At 38.9% G+C, this 22382-nt stretch overlaps 1 protein-coding gene across 1 annotated transcript in view; it reads left to right on the top strand.

The window, feature by feature from the left end:
• Nucleotides 1–332: 332 nt before the first annotated feature.
• USP53 (ubiquitin specific peptidase 53) overlaps nt 333–22382 on the top strand; it is a 28580-nt gene continuing 6530 nt past the window's right edge. Inside the window, exons 1-14 of the mRNA XM_030948062.1 lie at nt 333–400; nt 7169–7889; nt 9633–9725; nt 11600–11734; nt 12774–12887; nt 12976–13058; nt 13361–13466; nt 13881–14027; nt 14561–14710; nt 14921–15092; nt 15708–15857; nt 16482–16625; nt 17011–17737; nt 19640–19713. Coding sequence (XP_030803922.1) covers nt 7746–7889; nt 9633–9725; nt 11600–11734; nt 12774–12887; nt 12976–13058; nt 13361–13466; nt 13881–14027; nt 14561–14710; nt 14921–15092; nt 15708–15857; nt 16482–16625; nt 17011–17737; nt 19640–19713 — 2239 coding nt within the window. The 5' untranslated portion in view covers nt 333–400; nt 7169–7745. The remainder of the gene's footprint in view (nt 401–7168; nt 7890–9632; nt 9726–11599; nt 11735–12773; nt 12888–12975; nt 13059–13360; nt 13467–13880; nt 14028–14560; nt 14711–14920; nt 15093–15707; nt 15858–16481; nt 16626–17010; nt 17738–19639; nt 19714–22382) is intronic.

The following is a 22382-nucleotide window of genomic DNA, read 5'->3' on the forward strand; positions in this document are numbered from 1 at the left end:
GGCCGCGTATCCCCCCCACCTTCGGCAGGACGCGGGGATCCGAGCCCCGCTCCCGCCTCATCGCCTCAGGCGCCATCGCCGCCCCTCAGGCGCCCCCCGGCCTCGCGCACCTTCCCGCGCGCGAACCGCGCACGCGCGCAGGCGGAGGGCGCGGCCAAGGCCTCCAATCGCCTCTCCCCGCTCCTTCCCTCCCTGCCCTGGCTCGGGAATATCCGGGACACCGCTCCGGGAGAGCGTCCCGGCTGCCGCCACAGTGCGCAGGCGCGGCGGCGCCGGGCTGGGGAGGGGAGCGCGAAGGAGGAGCGGGAAGCGGGGGAAGTAAAAGTTGCCGCGAGGGCGGGGCCGCGCCCGGAGTCGCCGCCGGGAGGGGGCGGGAGAGGAGCTGCGCGAGGAGCCGCCGGTGAGCCGGGGGTCCGCGGGGACTGAGGCGGGCGTGGGACAGGGGGTAAACTGCAGTGGGCAGGGGTCGGCTTGGGTCGGGGAGCGGGTACTGTTGTGGCCGCGGTCCCGGCGGGGGAGGCGGCTGCGGTGCCGAGGTGGGGACGGAGTGCCGGGAGACGGGACAGCCTCCTCCTCCCGGCCGGGGTTAAATCCCTGCCGGGGCTGCGTGGGTGGGGGTCAGCGGCAGCTCCGGGGCCGCGGCCGGCGCTGCCCCCGGCGTTGTGTAAGCGGAGCCGGGGCCGCGGGGCTGGAGCGGGACCCCCGAGCCGAGCGGCGGTGCGGGCGCGGAGCGCGGTTAATGTTCAACGCGGGCGTCACATGCCCAGCAGCGAGCTCTCGAGCAGTGCTTCCAGAGGCTGTCTGCCTGGAACAGGAAATGCCAGTACAGGTAGTGGTGGAGCTGTTTGAAATTTAATCGGTTTGCAGCGTTTTGGTGGCAGAATTGTTTGCTGTGTGTTCTCGTACAGATGGAGTTTCGGAGGCATGTGGGTAGATGTACGCGAATATATGCAAATCACACGCTTAGCATCAGGTCTACGTTTACCTATATTCCTTACTTTGATTTTCAATGCAAATATTTTAAAATCAGCTTTTCAGAGGAACCATGACTTGTTCTTTCAACCTACATTTTTCCCTTCCCAGAATAAGTGTGCGTTTTACATATCTCTACTTAGTGCTTTATTTTGCTCATGCAGCCCCCTACCAAAACCACCAAACATGGAACACTTAAGCTTTCTTAACTTTGAAGCTACTAGGATTATTTTAAGAACAACAACTTAATCGTGCAAACAGCATTGTGCCTGATTCATGATACCCTTACACCCCAAAGCAATAGAAAATCCCTTGACTCATTTTATGATTACCTGCTCTTATAGAATGAAAGGGTGTTTTTTGGTGTCAAAATAGTGAGACCTCATGTTATAATGTGACTGTAAGTTAGCCTTGTCAAAGTGTAAATAATCCTTTCTTCCCCTAACAAATTGTTGCAAAGTAAGAAGTGCTTACTGGTTATTTTTTTTAAGTATCAAATTACTTGTATAAAAAGTTATTATTCTTGACCAGTGGGATGTTGACATTAAAAACAGGAAAAATATGCACTTGACTTTCATATCAAGCCTTGATAGTGCAGAATCTTTTTTGGCCATACAGTATGCATGATGTGCCACTTACAAAATTATTTGCATGTCTGACCCAGAAGGTGTCAGGGTATTGGCACTTTCCTTGCTTATTCCTTGCCTCTTGATAGAGTAAAACAGTTTAGTCACTGAGGGATGTGGTGGTGGGAGCAAAACCCATTCACAGAGTTCTTCACAAGCTTCATGGTTGGAGCAGAATCACGTAGGAGTTTGTTGGGGCCAGGTTAAATGATGTTGGGTTGAGGCTGGATCAGGATTTTAGATGCGCAGACTGAGTCAAGTGTTTGTAGGAAGGTTTGCACAGGATATGTTAATGAAGAAATATGTGAGGTGTAGTGATTCAGACATTCAAACTCTTTTTTTGACAAACCCATAAAATATGTGTGGGTTTAAAGATGATGCTGACATTACCATTCCTTGTAACTCAGTTTTGTCATTTTTTTCCCTGGTAACTTAAGAAATCAGAAAGCTTTTTTGAGGCAGAGCAGAACTTGATATTTTGCGCTTCTGTTAACGATCAAACATCTGCACAGATCAAACAACTGAAAAGCAAGGCAATTAATCTGAGACAAAAAGGCAAGTGTGAGTATCACTGTAAAGATACATTCTATCTCTCTGAGGCTCAGGAAAGGGTACATTGTAGCCTTTGAATAATCACATGTAAAGCAGTAGGAAGGCAGAGAAACAAAAATCTTCTCCGTGGTGTCTGTGTGATGATTCACTGTAGATGCTGGCCCATGTCATGGGCTGGGAATTTGTGTTCTCCAAGATCTTTACTCACAGTTCCCATTGCAGCTATTTCTAAAGTCGGTTTCTCCTTGTGACAGATGAGGGAGGCTGAGCTGTGAACCTGTTGTTTTGGTTTTGATGCAAACAGGAAAGTTTTTATTGGAACAGCTTAAAGCAAAAATGGTGCACTTGTACAAAAGCTGTCTGGGATAGCATCTACACTTCTGGTTCTCCATCCTGCAAGGGAACAGAGACGTGTGACGTGTAGGAGCAGTGGTTTGGCATAGGAGGGACAGCTAAATAGGCAAGGGCTCCAGAAGAGACAATAGAGATCCTGAAAAAAGAAAAAGTCTGGGTTGGAAATCTACAGGGATTGTTTGGAGGAATTTCTAGAGGAGATACCATCAAATGCTCCTTTGGTGTCTTGGGGGCCTGTTGAATTAGAATGTGCCTTTCTTGTTGAGAAAGAATGTGTCAGACTCCAGCCAGTGGTAAAATACTGCTATTGGCCTTTTCTTGTAGTGTTGTTCTTGTTTCTTCTTATGTGTGTTGCAAGTGCGTGCTGTTCATGAAGTTTTTCTCCCTCTCCGATGTTTAAGATGGTGAGAATTTGCATTCCTGTAAATGCACTTCTCTGACAACTTCCAAGGATGAAGACTGGTGGCTACTACAAGCATTTACATGTATCTTATGGTGCATGAGATTTGTTGACAAATGTATTTAACATGGGGGCTAAAGGTAGAAGGGCACAGGATCTGTGCAGGGGACAAAAAAATTATGATTCAGCCTCATTGAGGTGGGTGTAAGAGATTATTTCTTTCAATTTTTGGTCCTTTTCTGCACTTTTAAAGCAGCTTCACTGTTTCTTTCTTCAAATGTAGGGAAAAATCATTACAACCTCCAGCACTGTGACAATGCAAATCAGATTTTTGTTAGTTAACAAAATTTGTCGATTTTAAATTACAAACTTTTGAACTGAGGAAAGCACTCAAATTCTTGCAGGGGCAAGTGGCTGAAATTTTGATGAATTTCTTTCTGTTAAGCAGGAGACAGTAACCCCAGTCCTAATAATATTGGCTCATTGCAGAGAATGTTAGTGGTTTCCTATCACAGCTTTATTCCCTCATAATATATTTCATCGCTCTTCCTTCACAATTTTTGTTGTCTTGTGTCTAAATTCCTAAGTTGCATCAGTTTAGGAATTGATTTCCCAGAGTTGTCAGTGTTGGGTGGGATTGCCAGGCTCAGCACAGAGGCATGAACTGCAAGCAGAAGCAAAATGCTGTGTGACTTAAAAGCAACCCCAGCACTGGGCATGAGAAAGGTTTGCCATTAGTAATTTGTGCAACACACTGAGAAGAGTTCCAAAGTGAAGCTGAGGAGATGTAAATAACTATTCTTTAGCCAAAGCTCAGGGATAGAAGCAGTCAACAACTTTTGAACTTGTTGGCAGGTTTCCACTCAATTTGACAGAAGGGATAGAAGCCTCAAAGATGATTATGTACTTAAAAAGTGCATGAAAAGAGGCAGCTGGATGGAAGAGAGAGACCTTGTAAGATGATGTGAGGAGCAGAGTTGGCTTATGCCCCAGCTAGGGAGAAAACTGCAAGAACTCAGCCATGAGGCAGAAAATTATCAAGAGCCCAGGCATTGGTAGTTCCAGTGTTCACAGAGCCAACTGTTTATCCCATCAGTTTTATCTTGATGGATATCAGGGGTGCTTAAACCCAAATGTGCTTGTAGAAAGTGATTGTTTAGGCAAAGTATCAGCTGTGCTGATTTCTAAGCTTCTTTAGTGACACTGCTTCTTAAACGAAAGAGTCTGTGCCAGGCACAGCTACGTGCTGGGGTGTACCGACCAAGCAGGTGATAACGTGCAGTTCTGCTGACAAGTGGATTTGTTGTTCTAGAAGCTGTAAAGGCAAGTGCCAGAAATTTTTGACAGGCATGTGTTTTGTCCTGTAAGGCTGCACAGCTAAGGGTAGCAAGGTGCTTGATGAAATCACCTGTGACTGAAGAACAGTGATTGAAATTGGGCAAGGTGGAAGGAGTTAGGCTGGTAAACAGACATTGGTTTGAGAGCTTATAGCCCTTGTTTAGTGTCTTTGGTTGAGAATAGTTGTCCACAATCAATTCCTTTAGTCTAAAGGGTAAAAGTATTCCTGTAATTCTTAGCTGCTAAAAATCTTCTGCAGCATGTCAGTAGCACTGTGTGAAATAACTCTTTTCCTGAAATACTGCACTTACTGTAGACTCAGTATGGTTCAATCACAGAATGTTTGGCTTAGAAGGGACCTTAAGGATCATTGTGTTCCAAACCCTCTGCCATGGGCAGGGGCACTTTCCACTAGACCAGATTATTCAGAGCTCCATCCAACTTTCCCTTGAACGCTGCCAGGGTTGGGGCAGCCACAGCTGACTGATGGTCTAGACTCTGTCACTCACACCTTTGGCAAGACAAGAACTTATAAAGATCTGGTAAACCCCAGTGGTTAATGAGTGCTACAGTGCCCTTAGCAGCACTGGCTTACCACAGACAAGAAGTAGTCTTCAGGTCCTAATTATAGTGCTATTTGACTAGTGAATTTAGATTATGGGAGTCTGGTCCAAGTCCCAGTCACCTGAAAGTTCACCCAAACTCATGGGAGGTGAAGCAACCAAAACTGATCAGCAGCATCACTTCTCTGGTTTACAGAGCCATCTGTGGTGGGGACAGGCTTGTCAGCAGAGCAATCATATTGTTGGGTGGGTTGTGTTTTTTTTGGTTTTTGTTTGTTTGTTTGTTTTTTGGTTTTGTTTGTTTATTTGGGTTTTTGGTTTTTTTTTTTCCAAATCAAAACTGAGATATTTGTCCAATATAAATTTCAAACCAAGATGCTACTATAGGCTTTCTCACCTTATGGAGAGGCTGTGATGACAAATTAATCCCATTGCTCCTGGCACTCTTGGGAGGCTCATCTACAGTGCCTCTCTTACTAATGAATGAGAAGCCATGAACCTTAGTATTTGATGCAGTGGAACTTCTACATATAAAACCTGCAATTAATGTGTTCTGCAATTGATTAGAGTAAGACTGTGTGATAGATGGAATTCAGCAGGAAGCATTTAAATGCAATGGGACAGTAACACAGACCTAATCCAGAAACACTTTTTCATTAAATTCTTGCACTGAATCTTTACAGCTTTTTCTGACAGCCAGTTCAACAGCTAAATGCTTCGTGCATGGACTGTTGGTTGTAGGGCATCCTTGAAATGCAAGAGAAAATTACTTCCTGTAAGTTCTTAGTAAATGAATGCTCTTTGTCATTATCCTAAATTGTTCTGGATGAGCTCTTGTTTCCAAAACAGATTGTATATTTCTAATAAGATCTGAAACTGGTAGACATTTCCAGCTACATTTTTTTTTCCTATTCTCTCTCTGGGTTAACTGAAGTGAACATAAAGAAAACAAAATTGTTACATGATGTTCTGTCAAGGTCAGTTTCCAGCTACATTTCAGACTCCTTGCCCAGCGCTGCCACAAATCACACTTCCTATCTCCAGTATTATTAAATCAAATTACTTACGGGTGAGATACAGTAACATCAGTAAACAAACAGAACTCATCTGATTATTCATGGGGCAAAAGAGAGTTTTGGTTAGGTTCCAGTTATTGATTTTACTTTTAAATACAAGCAAGTACCAATGTTTGTCTTAAATAAAGGGGAATGGTTTTATGGGTGCAAGACTTCCTGTGGGTATTTTTGAAAGCCACATATCCCAGCTGTACAGTATTAGAGAGCTGTAGTGATTTTTTGTCAATGTGGTGTTGCTTGTTCTGAGCTAAGTTCTCTTCCAGTTTATACAGTATTCCAACTACACAATTAATTTTTGGTTTTTAGTACTCCTCATTAATCTTGCTAAGCTTACACAGTGGAAAGAACTGTAGTGAGAAGCTGCAGGTTTTGCAGCATACTGATGTGTCTGTAGTATCTCGCATGCTTCTGAAATCTAAGGTGAATATCTCTGTTGAAATGTGAGGCCCAAATTTTACCCTTTTTTTTTTCTTCTTCTTTCTTTCCCACACATGCAACCCCAATTGTGTTGGTTTATTTAAATTTATTCTGTTCCGTTCCTCCAAATGTTTGTGTGGGTGATGTAGTAATGCCAAACAGACAGAATAATCCATTGTTGTGAGAGGATCATGGCTTGGGCTTTACATGTGGTTGTGGGGATGTTCTGGAAATGGACTCATTTAACCTTCAACATGCTCCTTCAAGAGCTGGAGAAACAATCCTTATTGTTGGAATTTGAAATTCTTGGAATTGGGGCAGTGACCAGAATGTTCTTGCCTTGCTGTTAGCACTGTTTTTCTGGTTGCTTTGAGAATGCAGCCAGGTTAATGACACATTTATGTAGTGTTTAGTAGGCAGAAAAAACTTCTGAAAGCTGAGTACTAGCTGACAATCCATCCATAAAATTGAAATAAAAACCAGCTTAGCTTTTTGAGTCTTGAATAAAATGACTTACTTCTTGGTAATGTTTTTATTAGACTTGGAGTTTCAAAGATTGAATAACTCATGTATTATATGGTCTTTTTATAAGCTGTTGCTGGTTTTTAGGAGAATCTTTACAGCAATTTTATTTTGATCTTTAGAGATGTGTAAGAAATTAGAAGATAATGGATTATGATAGATAAAGTAACCTCTATGGCTTAAAAACAATTATTAGGTGGGGATGTTTTCTTTTCTTTCCTGGCTATTTCATCTTGCCTTCAGATTTAGAGGTTGTTTTAGCCATGATCTTTTTTTTTTAATTTAGAAGCTCTTTAACGTTTTGGATTTTTCTTTTTTTTCATAATTTCCATTCTTTTCTTATTTCAGGTTCACTGGAAAGAGAATGCAATGAGCATGACATCTTCTAAACTGGAATATATTTCATGGGTTACAGTTAGAAGTAAAAAGAAGTTGGAACAAAATGAGAGAACAGAAGTATAACACCTGACAAGAACTTTCCAGTCCTGTGATATATATATATATACACACACACACACACACATATATAAACTTTCAATATAATACAGCTAATGATTTATAGTAATACTTCATTGATATCCCGGGAAGAAGTCAGTTACTGTGCAACTTACTTATAAGAACTTGTATTCTAATGACTTTTAATGTGTTTTAACCTTAACTGGACACCTTTATTTATTTATTTTTTTAAGATTGAAGGTTAAAAACATTGTCCAGCTGTATTTTTACTGAGAGACTGCTCCTGAGGGATGGCTCACAGCTGCTCATGGAAAATGGACTTAAGCCCATGAATGGTTACTACTGCACAGAGTTGAATGGAATGCCATGACTTTAGAAATATTATTGTAGAACCACCTTCTTTGCCTTGCACCCATCATATCCTTAAATATTTAAGTGTGAACATTGTGATTATAAACTCTAAAAAATAATGGCATGGGTGAAATTCCTAAGGAAACCTGGGGGTAACCTCGGAAAAGTTTATCAGCCTGGAAGTATCCTGTCCCTGGCCCCTACAAAAGGCTTATTAAATGAACCTGGACAAAACAGCTGCTTTCTTAATAGTGCTGTTCAGGTAAGAAAAAAAATTTATCTATTAAACATTTTTGGAGAAGACTTTCCTGAGTATGTGTGGGAAATAAAAATGGCAATTGTAGGAATAAGACACTGTTATGAAGGTAATTTTATTCAGCATTTAGCTGTAAAGAGTTGAGAGTTTTAATATTTTATTTTGCACAAAATTTTATTTGCATGCATCAAGAATATCTGAAAAACTTTCCTTTTGTTTTTGAAAATGTAGGAGTTAGAACTTTAAAACTTTCTTCTTGGATTTTAAAAGTAATGTTTCTGTCAAGCATAGCAAAATAACTTTTAAAATTTATATGACACTTTTTTATGTGGGGGGCAACAATTACTACTTGTATTGACTAGGACACTATTTTTATTAAAATCTCATTTTCTCAGAATTAGTACGTGGGCAAGCCTGTGATGCTGGGATATATCAGAATATGCACATATAGTGAGGGCTTTGATTCTAATCTTAGGAAAGGTTTGTGGAATTAGAGTAGGAGATACACTTGGTACACAAGAAATATGACTTGGAATTCTTCTTCTTAGAAGAATTTTTCTAAGAGTTCTACCTTCTAAGGTACTTCTTGTAATGCTCAGAGTTTGAATCTGAATGTTTTTAAGTTGTACAGAATGATTTCTCAAACTGGCAGAGGACTTAATAGACAAGGACTTCCTAAAGTCTTTCTAAAAATTGGAAGACTTAAAATTGGCATGGATTTAAAACTTGGAGATATGAGAGGTATAGCTATGTGGTGTGTATAGTATCTGTATGTAATTCAAATAAAATTGTACTGTGGTTTTAGTAGAGTGTTTACTGTTTTGCATCCAATGGGAGCAGCATGACCTATATTCTCCTGCAGTTCTGCTATTTTCACTTAGGTGCCATAAAATGAAGCCCCAAGTAATTTTTAGTTCTACTTTCAGACAGTCCTACAACTTCACAACCCAGTGCTGTTTATCAAGCAGTGGCAGATGGTTGGTGACTGCCCTTTTACAAGGAAGAATGTGTTCCTTTCTTTTCTTTTAACCTCTGCTCCACCTTCAGAACTGAGCTTTGGACTTTCGGTTTCCAACACATCCTATTTCATTTTAGCTTTTATATTTATAGATAGGATATCTTTCCCCCCCTGAATTTGCAGCTGTTGTCTTACTGGGCCTCTTGACAACTCATTTTTAGGGGTTTTATTTTTATTTCTTTAATGGACAACTTTCTGAACTGCTTAACTTCATGTGTACGGAAGACATTAGATATTGAAAGCAGGGTTGTAGCCAAGCTGTTATTACATTTTTGTGGGGTATTTACCCAAATAAGAGGTAGAAACATACCTCTGTAAGCACCAGAATTATTTTGATCTGTGGAAATGTATTTCAGCAATCATTTTGATAAGAGACTGTAAGAATATCCTATAGGACTTGACTTTTATGTAGAGCTTTAAGAAAACAGCTGCAGTCCCTGTACAGGGTTTACATTGCTGCTTGTTTCCTTGAGAATACTTCAGCTCTTTCTCCAAAATACATTGTGTTAAAAAGTTTAAAAGACAGATCTAAATTTTAAGTGCTGAATGTAAAACTTTCATTTCCACCTCCAAAAGTTACCAAACTAATGGAAAAAACCCACATTTCCTGCAGCAATATTGATACTTAAGTTGTATGTTATGTGAAATAAAAAAACGATTAAAATCTACTGTATGTTGTGTAAGCAAAGACCCTTCAGAACTGATTACTGATTTTCTCTTTCTTTTTATAGGTATTATGGCAACTTGACATATTTCGACGAAGTTTAAGAGGTTTAACTGGACACGTGTGTCAAGGAGATGCCTGCATATTTTGTGCTTTAAAGGTAGATAAAAAATTCTGGACAAATCATATTTCACAATGAGGGAAAACGAATGTAAATTTTTTTTTTGGAAGTGTGTGTCTGTATCATGCCTATCCCTGGATGACCAAGTCATTCTTTTTGTAAAGAAGCAATTTAGTTTTAAGGACATTTTTAACAAAGGTTTGTTAGAGAAATATTTTCTTGTATTTAAAGAAGAAATTTTGCAGGATTCTGGAGTTGATTAGAATGGCATAAGTTATATTTTTAACAATGTATTTGTGATATTTAACTCTATGCCCTATGTACTTACCTCAAAAAAGAATACTTAATTTATTTGGAAGGATCTGTCCCCACTTGTTCTGTACACTACTGATTTTGCTTTCTTGGCTTTTTAAGACGCTGGTTGAGTAATTCTCTTTGTTCTGTGTTCAGAATCTTGGGCATGTTAATTTCCATGCAATATATACACTGGATGAGGATAAACAGTGACTTGTTTGTGACTTGAGTGGATTTTTTGGTTGGGTTGGGGTTCTTTTTATGCTCTTAGGCTGTTGTAACCCTTCTTACCTGTTTAACAATGAAGGATATTTTATCTCTGTCAAATTCTCCTATGAACTAAAAGCCTAGCCAATAAATTCTGGGACTTGGACTGTGCAGGCCACTAAACTGAGCATACCTGTCTGCACACCTCCTTATCTGTACTGCTTGTGATTTATTTTTTTTTAGCTGGACATATAAAGCTATGTTGCATAACAAAAAATGAGCTAGCAGCCAAAATAAGGAGTGATAAATGCTTTCAAAGCAGATCTGTTAAAAACTTCATTTTGAATGTTTGCATGGAGATAGTAATGGCTGTAATTTTTGTCAGTAGTCCCTGCTTTTTGTTTTGAGAGGGAAGATTAAATACTTGAGAGACACCCTGGAATGCATCATGGTTAAAGCAATACTTTTTGTTAGCAGTGAGACTTTGCTTCTCTGTTTTATCTTTGCCTTCTACCCAACAGATTTTAACCATAGGAAGCCTATGTGAAGAATGCCTATCCTTATTTATGTCTTACATGGCTTCTCCTGACTTGCTTTGTCTTTAGTCTCTTCGGTTCTCTGTAAAGTTCGACTTAGAATTCTTAACTGGGGAAGACACCTTTAAATATCTGCAAATCTGTAATTCATTTAATAGCTTTTAACTTTCAGTTCTTTCAGAATCAACCTCCTTTACTTGCTAAATGATGAGCTCACTTGGGTGGATATCCCTGCCAAAAAGAAAAGTAGCAGCCAACTCTCTCTTCTGGGAAATGAATTAAAAACCAAGTGCAATTTATTATCATGTCCCAGAACTGCAGATATTGACCTTTTCTCTTGTGTTTTTGTGCACCAGTTCAGCACTGAGCTAATTTCATAGCAAGGATTATTGGCATTTATCTAATTTATGGGAGGTTTATAATTTTAATAAAGATATACTCCTCTCCTAAGCAGTAAATATCACATTATTTAGTGAATCATGAGTGGTATTACATTATGCCCTAAGAAATACACACCATCTGTAGACATGAGATACATATGGATGAACTGCTATTCCAGGGGCCAAATTAAAAAAACTGTATAATTACAGAACGGGGCTTGTGATGCCTCTGGGAGCTCAAGTCAATCACTTTTAGTTTTGTATTTGTATGTTGTTGTTCTACAGGTTCAGTGTTTATTTTGGTACCATAACTTCTTGTAGAGGAATCAGCAGAATACAAATGTAGTAACTTGAAGAGAAAACAGTAATTTTGAAATTTATAAGCATTATAAATATAAACATTTCACATGTTTATGCAAGAACTGATGTATTTGTGTAGAAGCAGTGTCTAGCCAAGTGGTTAATGAAGCTAAGTAAGCACTGCATTTCCTCCTAGGCCATCTTTTCCCAGTTCCAGCACAGCCGAGAGAAAGCCCTCCCGTCGGATAACATGAGACACGCCCTCGCCGAAAGCTTCAAGGATGAGCAGCGTTTCCAGCTGGGATTCATGGATGATGCAGCAGAATGCTTTGTAAGTGTCTTCATGAGAGTTCAGTAGAATTCTAGTAGAATTAGTTTAGGGGTTTTGTTAGCTCCAGGCTCATGGGTAGGATTTAAATAACATGATCCTGCTGAGCTTCTTTATGCCTGTTTAGGGCAACAGACACATGGAGTAAAAGTGTCAGGTAAGGGGGATGGAGTACTCTTGCATTTGTTCCATACTTTCCTCCCTTAACTTTGTAGCTGATGATGAACTCTGAGTCACTCTTAAAAATATTTTGATGGAGAGAAAGGTTGTCTTCTCAGGAGAAGCACCTATGGATTTGAATATATTGTCTGTTCCTTGAAGTACTGGGTCACCAGCTATTGAAATACAGTGTGTTACAACTGGCCAGCTCATTGCTGAATTCTTCTGTAGAAGAGATTTCCATTGTCTTATCCAAGAGTGAACAAATACTGGAAGATTTTGCTGTAGTTACTTTCTGCTTCAGTGAAGTGTCTTACTGAAAAACACCAAGCCACTGCTGTGGCCTTCAAAGGTAACTCCAGATGTCACAGAACTCTGGTAAAAAAACCTTCCTAAGAGCTCCTGTGTTAGACAGTGAAAATGTTCACCATGAAACACCTGCAGTATTAACATTCAGACATGGATTTGAGGGGCAGGAAATATGGTTGCTGCTTCAGTTACTTTCAGCTTTGGACATCCTTTGGGAGTATCCACAAATTAATTCCTACCTGCTAGATGTTTCTTCACATATGTAGGAAAATCCAATGCAGAACTCCTTAAAGAGGCTATTCGAGATCTTGCAGTCATGAAAGAGAGCCTCTTATTACTGTTCCATCTACTCAATAATCATCTGTCTGATCTACCTGAATAGATTCACTTCTTTCCATTACCTTTGATATTTTTGACAAAAGGAAAAAATGGCCTTGATAATTCAGGGGACAAACTCTTTGCAGCCACAGCATTTTGGAGCCAAGGGGCATAGTTGGAGTACTACATGGTAATGTTCATCATGTGTTCTGACTTCATCAGTTCAGTTTGCATTTATATTATTATTTCTTTTTAGGAAAATATCCTTGAGAGGATTCATTTCCACTTAGTGCCAAACAGTGAAACAGATATGTGCACTTCGAAATCCTGTATTTCTCACCAGAAGTTTGCTATGACCCTGTATGAGCAGGTCAGACCTTCATTTGATTGGTTTAACAAATACCTTGTTTTCTCTTTCCTTAGTAAATAAAAGCAAAAGTTGTTTTTTTTTTTCCTAGTGTGTGTGTCGCAGTTGTGGAGCATCATCAGATCCATTGCCTTTTACGGAATTTGTGCGTTACATTTCCACCACAGCCCTGTGGTAAGAGCTTTTATTCTTGTTACTCATTTTTCTATACGCACCCTTCTAATAATATGCAAAAGCATGCCAGGCTTTTAAGTGTTAAAAATTAATCTGGATTTTTTTGGTTGCAATGTGCTTTTGAGATACTGTTCAAAAATAGCATTTGGATTTCAAAAGCAAGATGTAGAGAGGGCTTGACAAAAAAATTTGTGTTGCTACTGTTTTAGTACTGTGTGTCTTTGTAGTTATACAACACAGTTAATTAAAATCTGTTACTCTTTAGAAGGGAGATCCATAGGTATATAATTTATTTTTTGCAGTAATGAAGTAGAAAAAATGATGGAGAGGCATGAACGTCTCAAGCCAGAAATGTTTGCGGAATTGCTGCAGGCAGCAAATACTGCTGACGACTACAGAAAGTGTCCTGTAAGTAAACAAAAAAGTGACATGACTTTGGGATACAAGGGAGAACTTTTTGGGATGTTAAATCAGGCTAGAAGTGTTCCTCTAAAAGCAGGCTTGTGTTGCTGCTTCAGAGCAGTCAACTTAGGGCAAAAAAAGCTCTTACACTTATGTTTTATTGTTCCAGTTATAGAGATTTGTTTTAAGGTACTGATTGAATATAGAAGTTAAGCTGTAGTCTTCATTAAAGTGTTTTTATGATGAAGAATGTTATCCTTAAATTGTTAGGAACAAACACCATAACTAAATTTTGGGATTAAAGACATTGCAGAGTTGCTTTTTTGAACTAATTCTTGTGTAGTGACTCACCTTCGGACTTCGAATCTTTAAACACTTTTGTTTTCCTTCCCATCATGGTTTTTGTTTCCTTTTTTCTAGAGTAATTGTGGTCAAAAAATAAAAATTCGTCGTGTTCTTATGAATTGTCCTGAGATTGTCACCATCGGTTTGGTCTGGGATTCAGAACACTCTGACCTGACAGAAGAGGTTATGCGGAATCTGGCAACACAACTTTATCTTCCAGGGGTATCTGGCCTAAAACTTACTCTTTGCTTTTTCTAGAATTTAGTTTTACTTTTTATTTTATGTATGGGAATATATAAAAAATAGAGATATTCATGTGTATCTTTTATAAGCGCGACTTAACTCGACATAAAGTTTATATAAATATATGCAGTTTATGTCTACTTTTACAGTTCTTTATAGTGTGCTGCTTGATGTAGTTTCTGTGAAAGGAAAAGGTCCTGTTGGAAGTGTTTTGTCCCTAAGTACAATGATTAATCTAGGAGACTTCCTCGTTGAAAATCTAGGAATATCATTTTCCGTTTGAAATTTGTGGAATTATTCCAGAGCATTAATACTTTACTCCTTCAAACACAAAAAACCCCCAAAAGTTAAAATAGACATAGTAAGTGCAAAAATCAGCATTTATGCTCAGGACAAGTTGTATACTACAACAGGACATTAAGTAACACTTGCCTTGGTGAAATGCTAGCAGTAGGTCAGGAAATTGAGGCTGTGTTTGACACGTGTTATAAAATATGTAATCATTTTTACAGCTCTTTTATAGGGTTACAGATGAAAATGCGAAAAACAGTGAGCTCTTCCTGGTGGGAATGATTTGCTACACGAGCCGACATTACTGTGCCTTTGCCTTTCACACCAAGAGCTGCAAATGGGTGCTGTTTGATGATGCTAATGTAAAAGAGGTAAAATGATGATCTGATTTTTAGCCCTTACAGTACTAGTTCTATCTTTTTGTTGCCGTTTATGCAACCCATTGTGCTAAAATGTTGTATCTTCATGTACATTTGGAATTAGGCAGTGGGTGTCTCTTGCTTAATGAATTACTTTTTCCGTATTTGGGTTCAGCACTGTTGATAAAGTTTTGGGGTTTTGTTTTTTGGTTTTTTTCTTAGATTGGAACAAAATGGAAAGATGTGGTGTCCAGGTGCATTCGGTGTCACTTCCAACCATTGCTGCTATTTTATGCTAACCCAGATGGCACAGCTGTGTCTCCAGAAGATGCACCAAAGCAGATTATTCACTGGTCTCAATGCAAAGCAGCAGGAGGAAATGGGGAAGAGCTGGGTAATTAGATATATAGGTTTTTTTATAACAGTATCAGCTGTATTTCTGAAATGCGTATTATAAAGGAGAAAAAATGGATTAGCTGCTTTGTTCTGAAATACTTTTACCAGTAATTATCCAAAGAGTCTCAAAAGAAAAGAGATTAGTGTGTGTATACTCAGTATTAGACCTGTTAATAAGGGGATACAAATTGAGGCTAATTGGTCATGGGAAACAGAATCCAGTCTTTTGGTTCTGTAATTTGTACTGCTGTCTCAGGTTGGCTTTTTAAATTTCATGCTAAGCATAACTCACAAGGAACTTAAATAAAAGGCAAATTGCATTTGACATGTTATTCTTTACAACATGTGCAGCAATAGAACATCGATTACTTCAGGCAGCAAACAATTGAGGACCCTGTTTCACTGCAGGCTACCACTATAAATATGGCAGTTTATAAAGTATTAGAGAATCTTATTGCCTAGTCTATTGAAATGTAGTGTGGTTTTTGGTGATGTTTCTCTTCTGGCTTTTTAATCCAGAATGAAAAAGCTTTCTCTCTGTTTAAAATTTTATATAGTAGAAATTTAAATTAGGAAGCTTTTTATTTCTAAAGATAAATATGTTGTTTGATAGGATTTGAAAAGCATTCGGCTGCTAAATCAGACCACGTGAAAGAGAATGGAATTGGAGATTCCACTAATCAAAGGAGTAATAAAAAACTTCAGCCAGATAATCCAGCGTTCAGTAGAAGCCATATTCAAGCAAGTGGTGGTAGAGGCCCAGGTGTGTATTCCCTACTACCACCCCCGAAAAGCCAAACCAGATATGTTTTATTAGGAAACATTTCAGTTGATAGTATTTCAGGGGGGTTCTAACCTTGGGACTAGGACTATTTTTAAGGGAAAAAATTGCATCATTGACTCAGTTGTTATTCAAAGATTTTCTCAATGTTTAAGTAATATCTGAATATCTGCCATGGAATGTTAACTTTTCCAGAGAGAGCTGTAAATGCAGAATATTTATTTCCCGTGTTTTGCTTTAACTGAAGTGGCTCTTGAGGCCTTGTTCCATTTCTCAAACACTATCAAGCTTTCCAGTGATGTTGCTGATTAAAAGGCACATTAGTGACCTGAGGCTGAGGTGTGGCTCTGTTGGTCACTGGCTACTTGAGTACACTTTTCCCCAGCAATACTGTGATATCAGCATGATTTGTAGTCCTGGATGTTAATGGACTTGATCTTATGGTTGGAAAGAAATCTCACACTCCTAATCTGTGTCAAACAATTCATTAGTCAGTTTAAGTAGTCCTAACACTAAAACCTAAATCTTACTGTCCATAAATATGTTTGTGTTTTGGTGATGAATGACTTTTGAGCAAGGATGTTTGACAAGAAGTGTTTTTTGCAGCCAAGTTAGGATACAGTGAGCAAAAGGACAGGCTGAAGGATTTATCCAGAGAGTGTGCCCAGAAAGCTGCTGACATGAAAAACTTCACATCTTTACGGAAAGATGCAGACAGAGGACCAAGGAAAGAGTCTGGGAGACAAAGAGGTAAATTTTAAAAATATAACCAGAGAACCAATGGATTAAATAACTTTTAGCGTCAATGATGCTTGGGCAGATTTTTTTCTCCTTTTAAGAGCCCATACTGTAAGATCACACTTGCCCAGTTTTCAGTATGCTAAAATACATACTGGATTTGTAGAGATACTGTAAGAAACATTAAACAATATCAGTTAAATGACTGCTTCCACCCTGGAAGTGTTCAAGGCCAGGTTGGATGGGGCTCTGAGCAACCTGGTCTGGTGGAAGGTGTCCCTGCCTGTGGCAAGGCAGCTGGAACTTTGATGAACATTGAAGTCCATTCCAACACAAATCATTCTATGAAACATGAATGAGAACTGTAATGGAAGTTTTTTCCTTTTGCTCTTGTCAGACTTGCTTGGGGAAGAGCGTTCCAGTGCCAAATCAGGGTCTCCTCCGGTGGGAAATGGCCTGAGGCACTGCGCGGATCAGCGGATCTACGGCAGCCAGGGAAGGGGCCCCTACAGGCACGAGAGCCAAGCACCTCAGCAGGCAAAGCTTTCTGCACATGTGCTTGGATCAAACAAAACAGAACCTTCTCCTGCTGGGGATAAACCAGTGACAAGGACTTGGAGCGATGGCGTCACTGGCTACGACACGGACACCAGCCAAGACTCCAGGGACAAAGGAGGTATGAGGAGCAGGGGTAAAGGTTGGAAACCAATGAGAGAGACACTGAATGTAGACAGCATTTTCAGTGAGACTGAGAAGAAGCAGCACAGCCCAAAGCACAAAGCAAACCTGAGCAGTAAATCTAAGCACGAAAAGGAGCGGGGCTTTAACCACTGGCCCAAGGAGAACCAAATGCAGAAGGGTTTAATGACCATATATGAAGATGAGACAAAACAGGATACAGGAAGTCGAAGTTCACTGGATTCTGAGGGAAAAGGGAATGCTGAGAAAAGCAAGGGATTTACAGAGAGAAAAATCCATGGTGATAACTGGCAAATTCAGAGGACAGAATCTGGGTATGAAAGCAGTGACCATATCAGCAACGGCTCTGCAAATCCAGACTCCCCTGTTATTGAAGGAATCAATACAGCAGATGCCAGGAATGTGAAGGACAGTGCTTCCTGCAGGTAATGGTAGTTCTCTTAGAGCTTGCATAGGTTGTATTTATGGAAAAATAACCTGTTCTAACCTTTGTGTGTTCTTCAAAACCAAAACCATCCAGGAAAACATGCATTGAAACTTGCTTGAAGTCAGGTATGTGGAAAGCTAAAGTGTATCTAGAAGTAAGGGTGTGGGCAATTAAATGTTCAATTTACCTTCACTCTGGTTCTCTTGGGGAGGCACTGAGCCAGTTACTGAGGCGCTGAGCCAGAACTGCTAAGCCCTGCTGAGGGGCAGGGTGTGTTCATTTGTAGTAAGTGCTACACTCCTTTACTTATAAGATTTTTAGACTGTGTGTAACTTTCCATCTGCTGTGGAATAATACAGTGTCCATTTTAATCACGCCTGTAACGTTGGTTCAGGCCCTGACAAGGAGATGGGAGTGGCAGTAGGTGAATTTTGGGTGCTGTTACCAGTCATAGTGCAGAAATTCAGTTTTCTAGATAACCTCAGATATGTATTGAACACTTGGTAAGTGATTGACCTGTCTGAAATAAATCTTTGCTGAAAAGTGTAAAGTTACTAAAACTGGTTGGATTTGATGATCTGAAGAGGTCCATTCCAACTTCTATTTCAAGCATCACATAAATTTAAAGTTATAATCCTTCCACATGCAGTTTTTCAGTATTGTGTATCTCAAACTGTGTGTAGAATGCAGATCCTTCTATAACCCATTCTTCTTTCAAATCTTATTTGCATCCATAAAATGGAAGAGCACAGTTGGGAGCCCAAGCCCAGCACTCTTTGATAGATCTGATTTGCTAGATCCAAGCAAATTTTCAGACATATATTTTCATGGCAACTTATTTCACAGGAAAAGAGAAAGGTCAAGGCCCTTTCATATCCTGCTATTTGCCATTCTCCCCTTTGTCCCTCCCACCAAATTGTACAAAATCCCACTATGCAAAAACCTGATGGGCTTTAGTAGTTAATGACATAATTATGTATAAAGCTAGATTGTGTTTTCAGTGTTTGATGGTTGCCTCAAACAGTGATTTTGCACAGTTGAAACTGTCTCATTTTAAGCTTGCCCAAGAGACAATGGGGCACCCAAATGTATCATTTTGTGAGACAGAATATGATAAATTTCAAACAGTGTAGTTCATGAAGAAGCTGCTTACATTGTTGTTTAAACAACAACGTCAAAGAAAGAAAGAATCATACTTTATCAAAATACAACTGACTTCCTGGGACTTGCAGACATGCTTTATGTGACTGGTAATTTCAACTGGCTGGCAATACCTACTAGTTCCCTGCTAACCTTTCAGACTCTGTCTCATAACCCCCAAAAATACAAATCAATGACTTGTAAGTCCTTTTAGAAAGTGGAAATATTACTGTTTTTCATTCTTCATATTTCTTTCAGTATCTTTCTTGTTTTGTGGCCTTTCAATAACTTTTTTTTTTAAATGGAACTTTTGCCCCCATGTATCCTCTTCCCTGCCTTACTCTTGTAGAAGGTAGAAATTGGCAGGGTGTTTGTCAGCTTCTTATCTGGATTAGTAATGCATGTTTTCTGCTTATCTAAACCAGCAAGATTTAGTAAATCCTCTGATAATTTTTCCCTCTCCTTTTGGGTTTGTAGCTGTGATCTTCCAGTTCTATTCCAGTTTGAGGGGGAAAAAAAATCAAATGAAAATCCCTATGAATGAGATACCAAGTGGCAATCAAAACTTAGAATAATATTTGTTACCAAAACAAAGAATTAATGAATAGCAAATTATCAAATTAGGAAAATGGACAAGATGGAATGCTGGTTTACAGGTTTCACTTAAGATATTTATACCTACAAATAAATTGGATTAGATGACCAGTGGTGTCTGTTTAACAGTTTCAATGCTGTAATCACATATATGCTTCTGTTACAGTGAACAGAACTTGCCAACCAAAAAAGCTGACAGTGTGGTACATTCAGTACCCCAGCAGAACAGAAGCTTCCATGGTAAGAACCCATATAAAAATTAAATTTTCAAAAACTATTGTAGATATACCAGAATTTTTCTTCCCCCTAGCCCCAAACCCCAAAAATCCCTAACAGAGATGACATAGTAATTTGGTTCACTCCCTGTGGTTTCCCCAGAAGCTTCTCCAGGAGATTTCTTGGTGGATACTGAGCAAGACTTTTTTTTTTTTTTAATGTCTGGGTGGACTGTGGCACCATTTGTTTTCCTCCTAGATATGAAGCAGTATCAGGAAGAAACACTTGTAATAAGGAAGTCTACTTCCTTTTACATACTAATATGTCTGCTAGGGTTTTATAAAGTTGATAAATGCCTTGGCATATAAATATTCTAGGTCAGCCTGAGGCCAGCCAAAATCATTATCTGCTGCTGTTGAAACAATGGGAGGGTGCTTGTACAAAGAGGGGCAATAACTATTAGGCCACTTCCTCAGGAAACATTTGATTTTTATAGATATCATACTTCTTTTCAAATAATGTATAGTATAGTTTCTCCTAGGACTTAAAGTGGGGGTGGGGATGGGGATGTTGCCATGCCACTTCTTCCTTCTCTGTCCTTATTCTAATTTCGTTTTTAGTGCAGAAAGAGAACTAACTTTATATTTGCTTATTTTGACAACCCAAAACAAAGAAACAAAAAAAAACCCCAAAAAACACCAAAACAAACAAACAACAACAACAAAAAAAAACCCAACCAAAAATGAGTAGCATGGAAAGCAAAGATCTGATTTGCATGAGATTTATTCTGCTTTAGTTCTGTACTATATACCATTTTTATCAAACACAGTTGGATGGGAAAAAGAAAAAAAAAAACCAGTGAAAAATACTTAAATACTCTTTAGGCATTAAAAATGAGTGGGTTAAAGCAATGAATGGTTCTCTGGAGAGAGTACTTAAGAATACTTAAAGCTTTCAACATGCATCCTACGTTTTCTTTAAAAAAGTATAGTGATCCTATGTGATCCTCCAAGATACCATCAAGAAATTGATGATAGGATCCCACCTATTCAATTATTCTAATTCAGTCAATAATTGTTAAATAGCTTCTTTTAAAAATTGCATGTACTGAGCTCCATTTTGGAAAATAATACTTCTAATGGAAGTGATCAATGGACCAAAAAGAGATCTGAAGAATTTGATAATTTACATTTATGTGAGGTTAAGGATTTATTTGGACTCAGTTTTTGGGTTGTGAAAAAGTGTGTCAGGACACCTTTAGCAAGGACAAGAGCAGTCATTTACAGGTATCAGTATTTTACCTTGTGTGATATATCAGTTATATTACCTCATGTTCCACCTCTGAATATGATGAATGAGGCATGGATTGGTAGGTAAATACCAGACAGACTCCCAGAAAATAAGACCTTAAAAAACAAATGCTCAGTCCTTTCTGAGAGAGGAACGGAATGTAAGAAATCTTTGTTAGGCTCTCATGGCAACTCCAAAAAAAATATGTCTGAGTGGTTTTCTTGTGTGGAAAATTTCTTATGGAAATAATGTTGGACTTCTAATTATGCCCACCGTTTGTATAACTTGTGCTTTACCAGCTCCTTGTTTTTTACTGGAGCTGAATGAGGTTACTGTTCAGCACTTGTGGAATTCTGTCCCTGACTTAACCAAAATAAACTTATTGTCAGAACATTATAAAGATGGAAACACTGGATCACATGGTGGTTGGGAGAGCAAGTGGCTGCTCCTTACAGGGGCAGTAAGCAGTGGATAACTGTAGTACTGAAACAAAGGTCCCACAAAGCCAATCCCTAAACTGTGTGGTCAGATTTTGGCAGGAAAATGTAAATATTGAGTAAGCAGATGTAGTATCCATTATTTATATTAATCACTTTGTGTTTATAAAGTTTGAACTCAGTGAGCTGAGGAGGCAAAATTTTTTTGAGTATGAAAAACCTGAGACATGAGCAGTGTGAGGCCAAAATTTCCAACCTCATGTTCTGCAAGTTAAAGAAAGATTACTAATTTTGATGGTTTTCCCATTGTTTTTTAATGGTTTTCCCATTGTTCAGTCCAATAGCATGTGCCAACTCAAACTGAAATCTAGAATCATTCTGAAGATCTGGTTAGTGTGTAAGAAGAATCCAAATTGCCTTTGCGTATGTGCCACTTCAGAAAACCCCACAAACCAACCACAACTCAAGAAGACAGCTCATATGCTTAGGAAAACTGTACACTTACAGTAATAATTTAAAACATGCAACTGCTCTTAAGGAAATGCAGTTCTTACCCTTATGGTGCAGTCAGTGTACATTAATGTCAAGTTTAAAGACATGAGTAGAGAATTAAAGCTTTGTAGCTAGTTTACTTACCATGAAAGAGAAACAAATAAAGGCTTTACTAGAGTGTCTTCAAATGATAAAATAAAGATACCTATGAAAGGTTTTGCAACTGAATGTTTCTCCAAAAGTAAAGTTTCTAGAATAAAAGGATTTTTTTTTTTTGTACTTTTTAAAAAAGAAGATTGCTCACTGTATTTCAGAAATAATACTGCATTTTGGACAAGTTATAACATACTTACTTCCTTGACTGAGTCTTATCCTGCAAATAGCAGGATAAGACTGACTGTTATTCCACATTTCCAAACCTTCCAATAAATTTGCCTGTTATTTCAACTGAATACAGAAAATGTCTGGGCTGAG

This window comes from Camarhynchus parvulus, chromosome 4, assembly GCF_901933205.1.
Source record: "Camarhynchus parvulus chromosome 4, STF_HiC, whole genome shotgun sequence".
In the NCBI taxonomy this organism is placed as follows: Eukaryota; Metazoa; Chordata; class Aves; order Passeriformes; family Thraupidae; genus Camarhynchus; species Camarhynchus parvulus.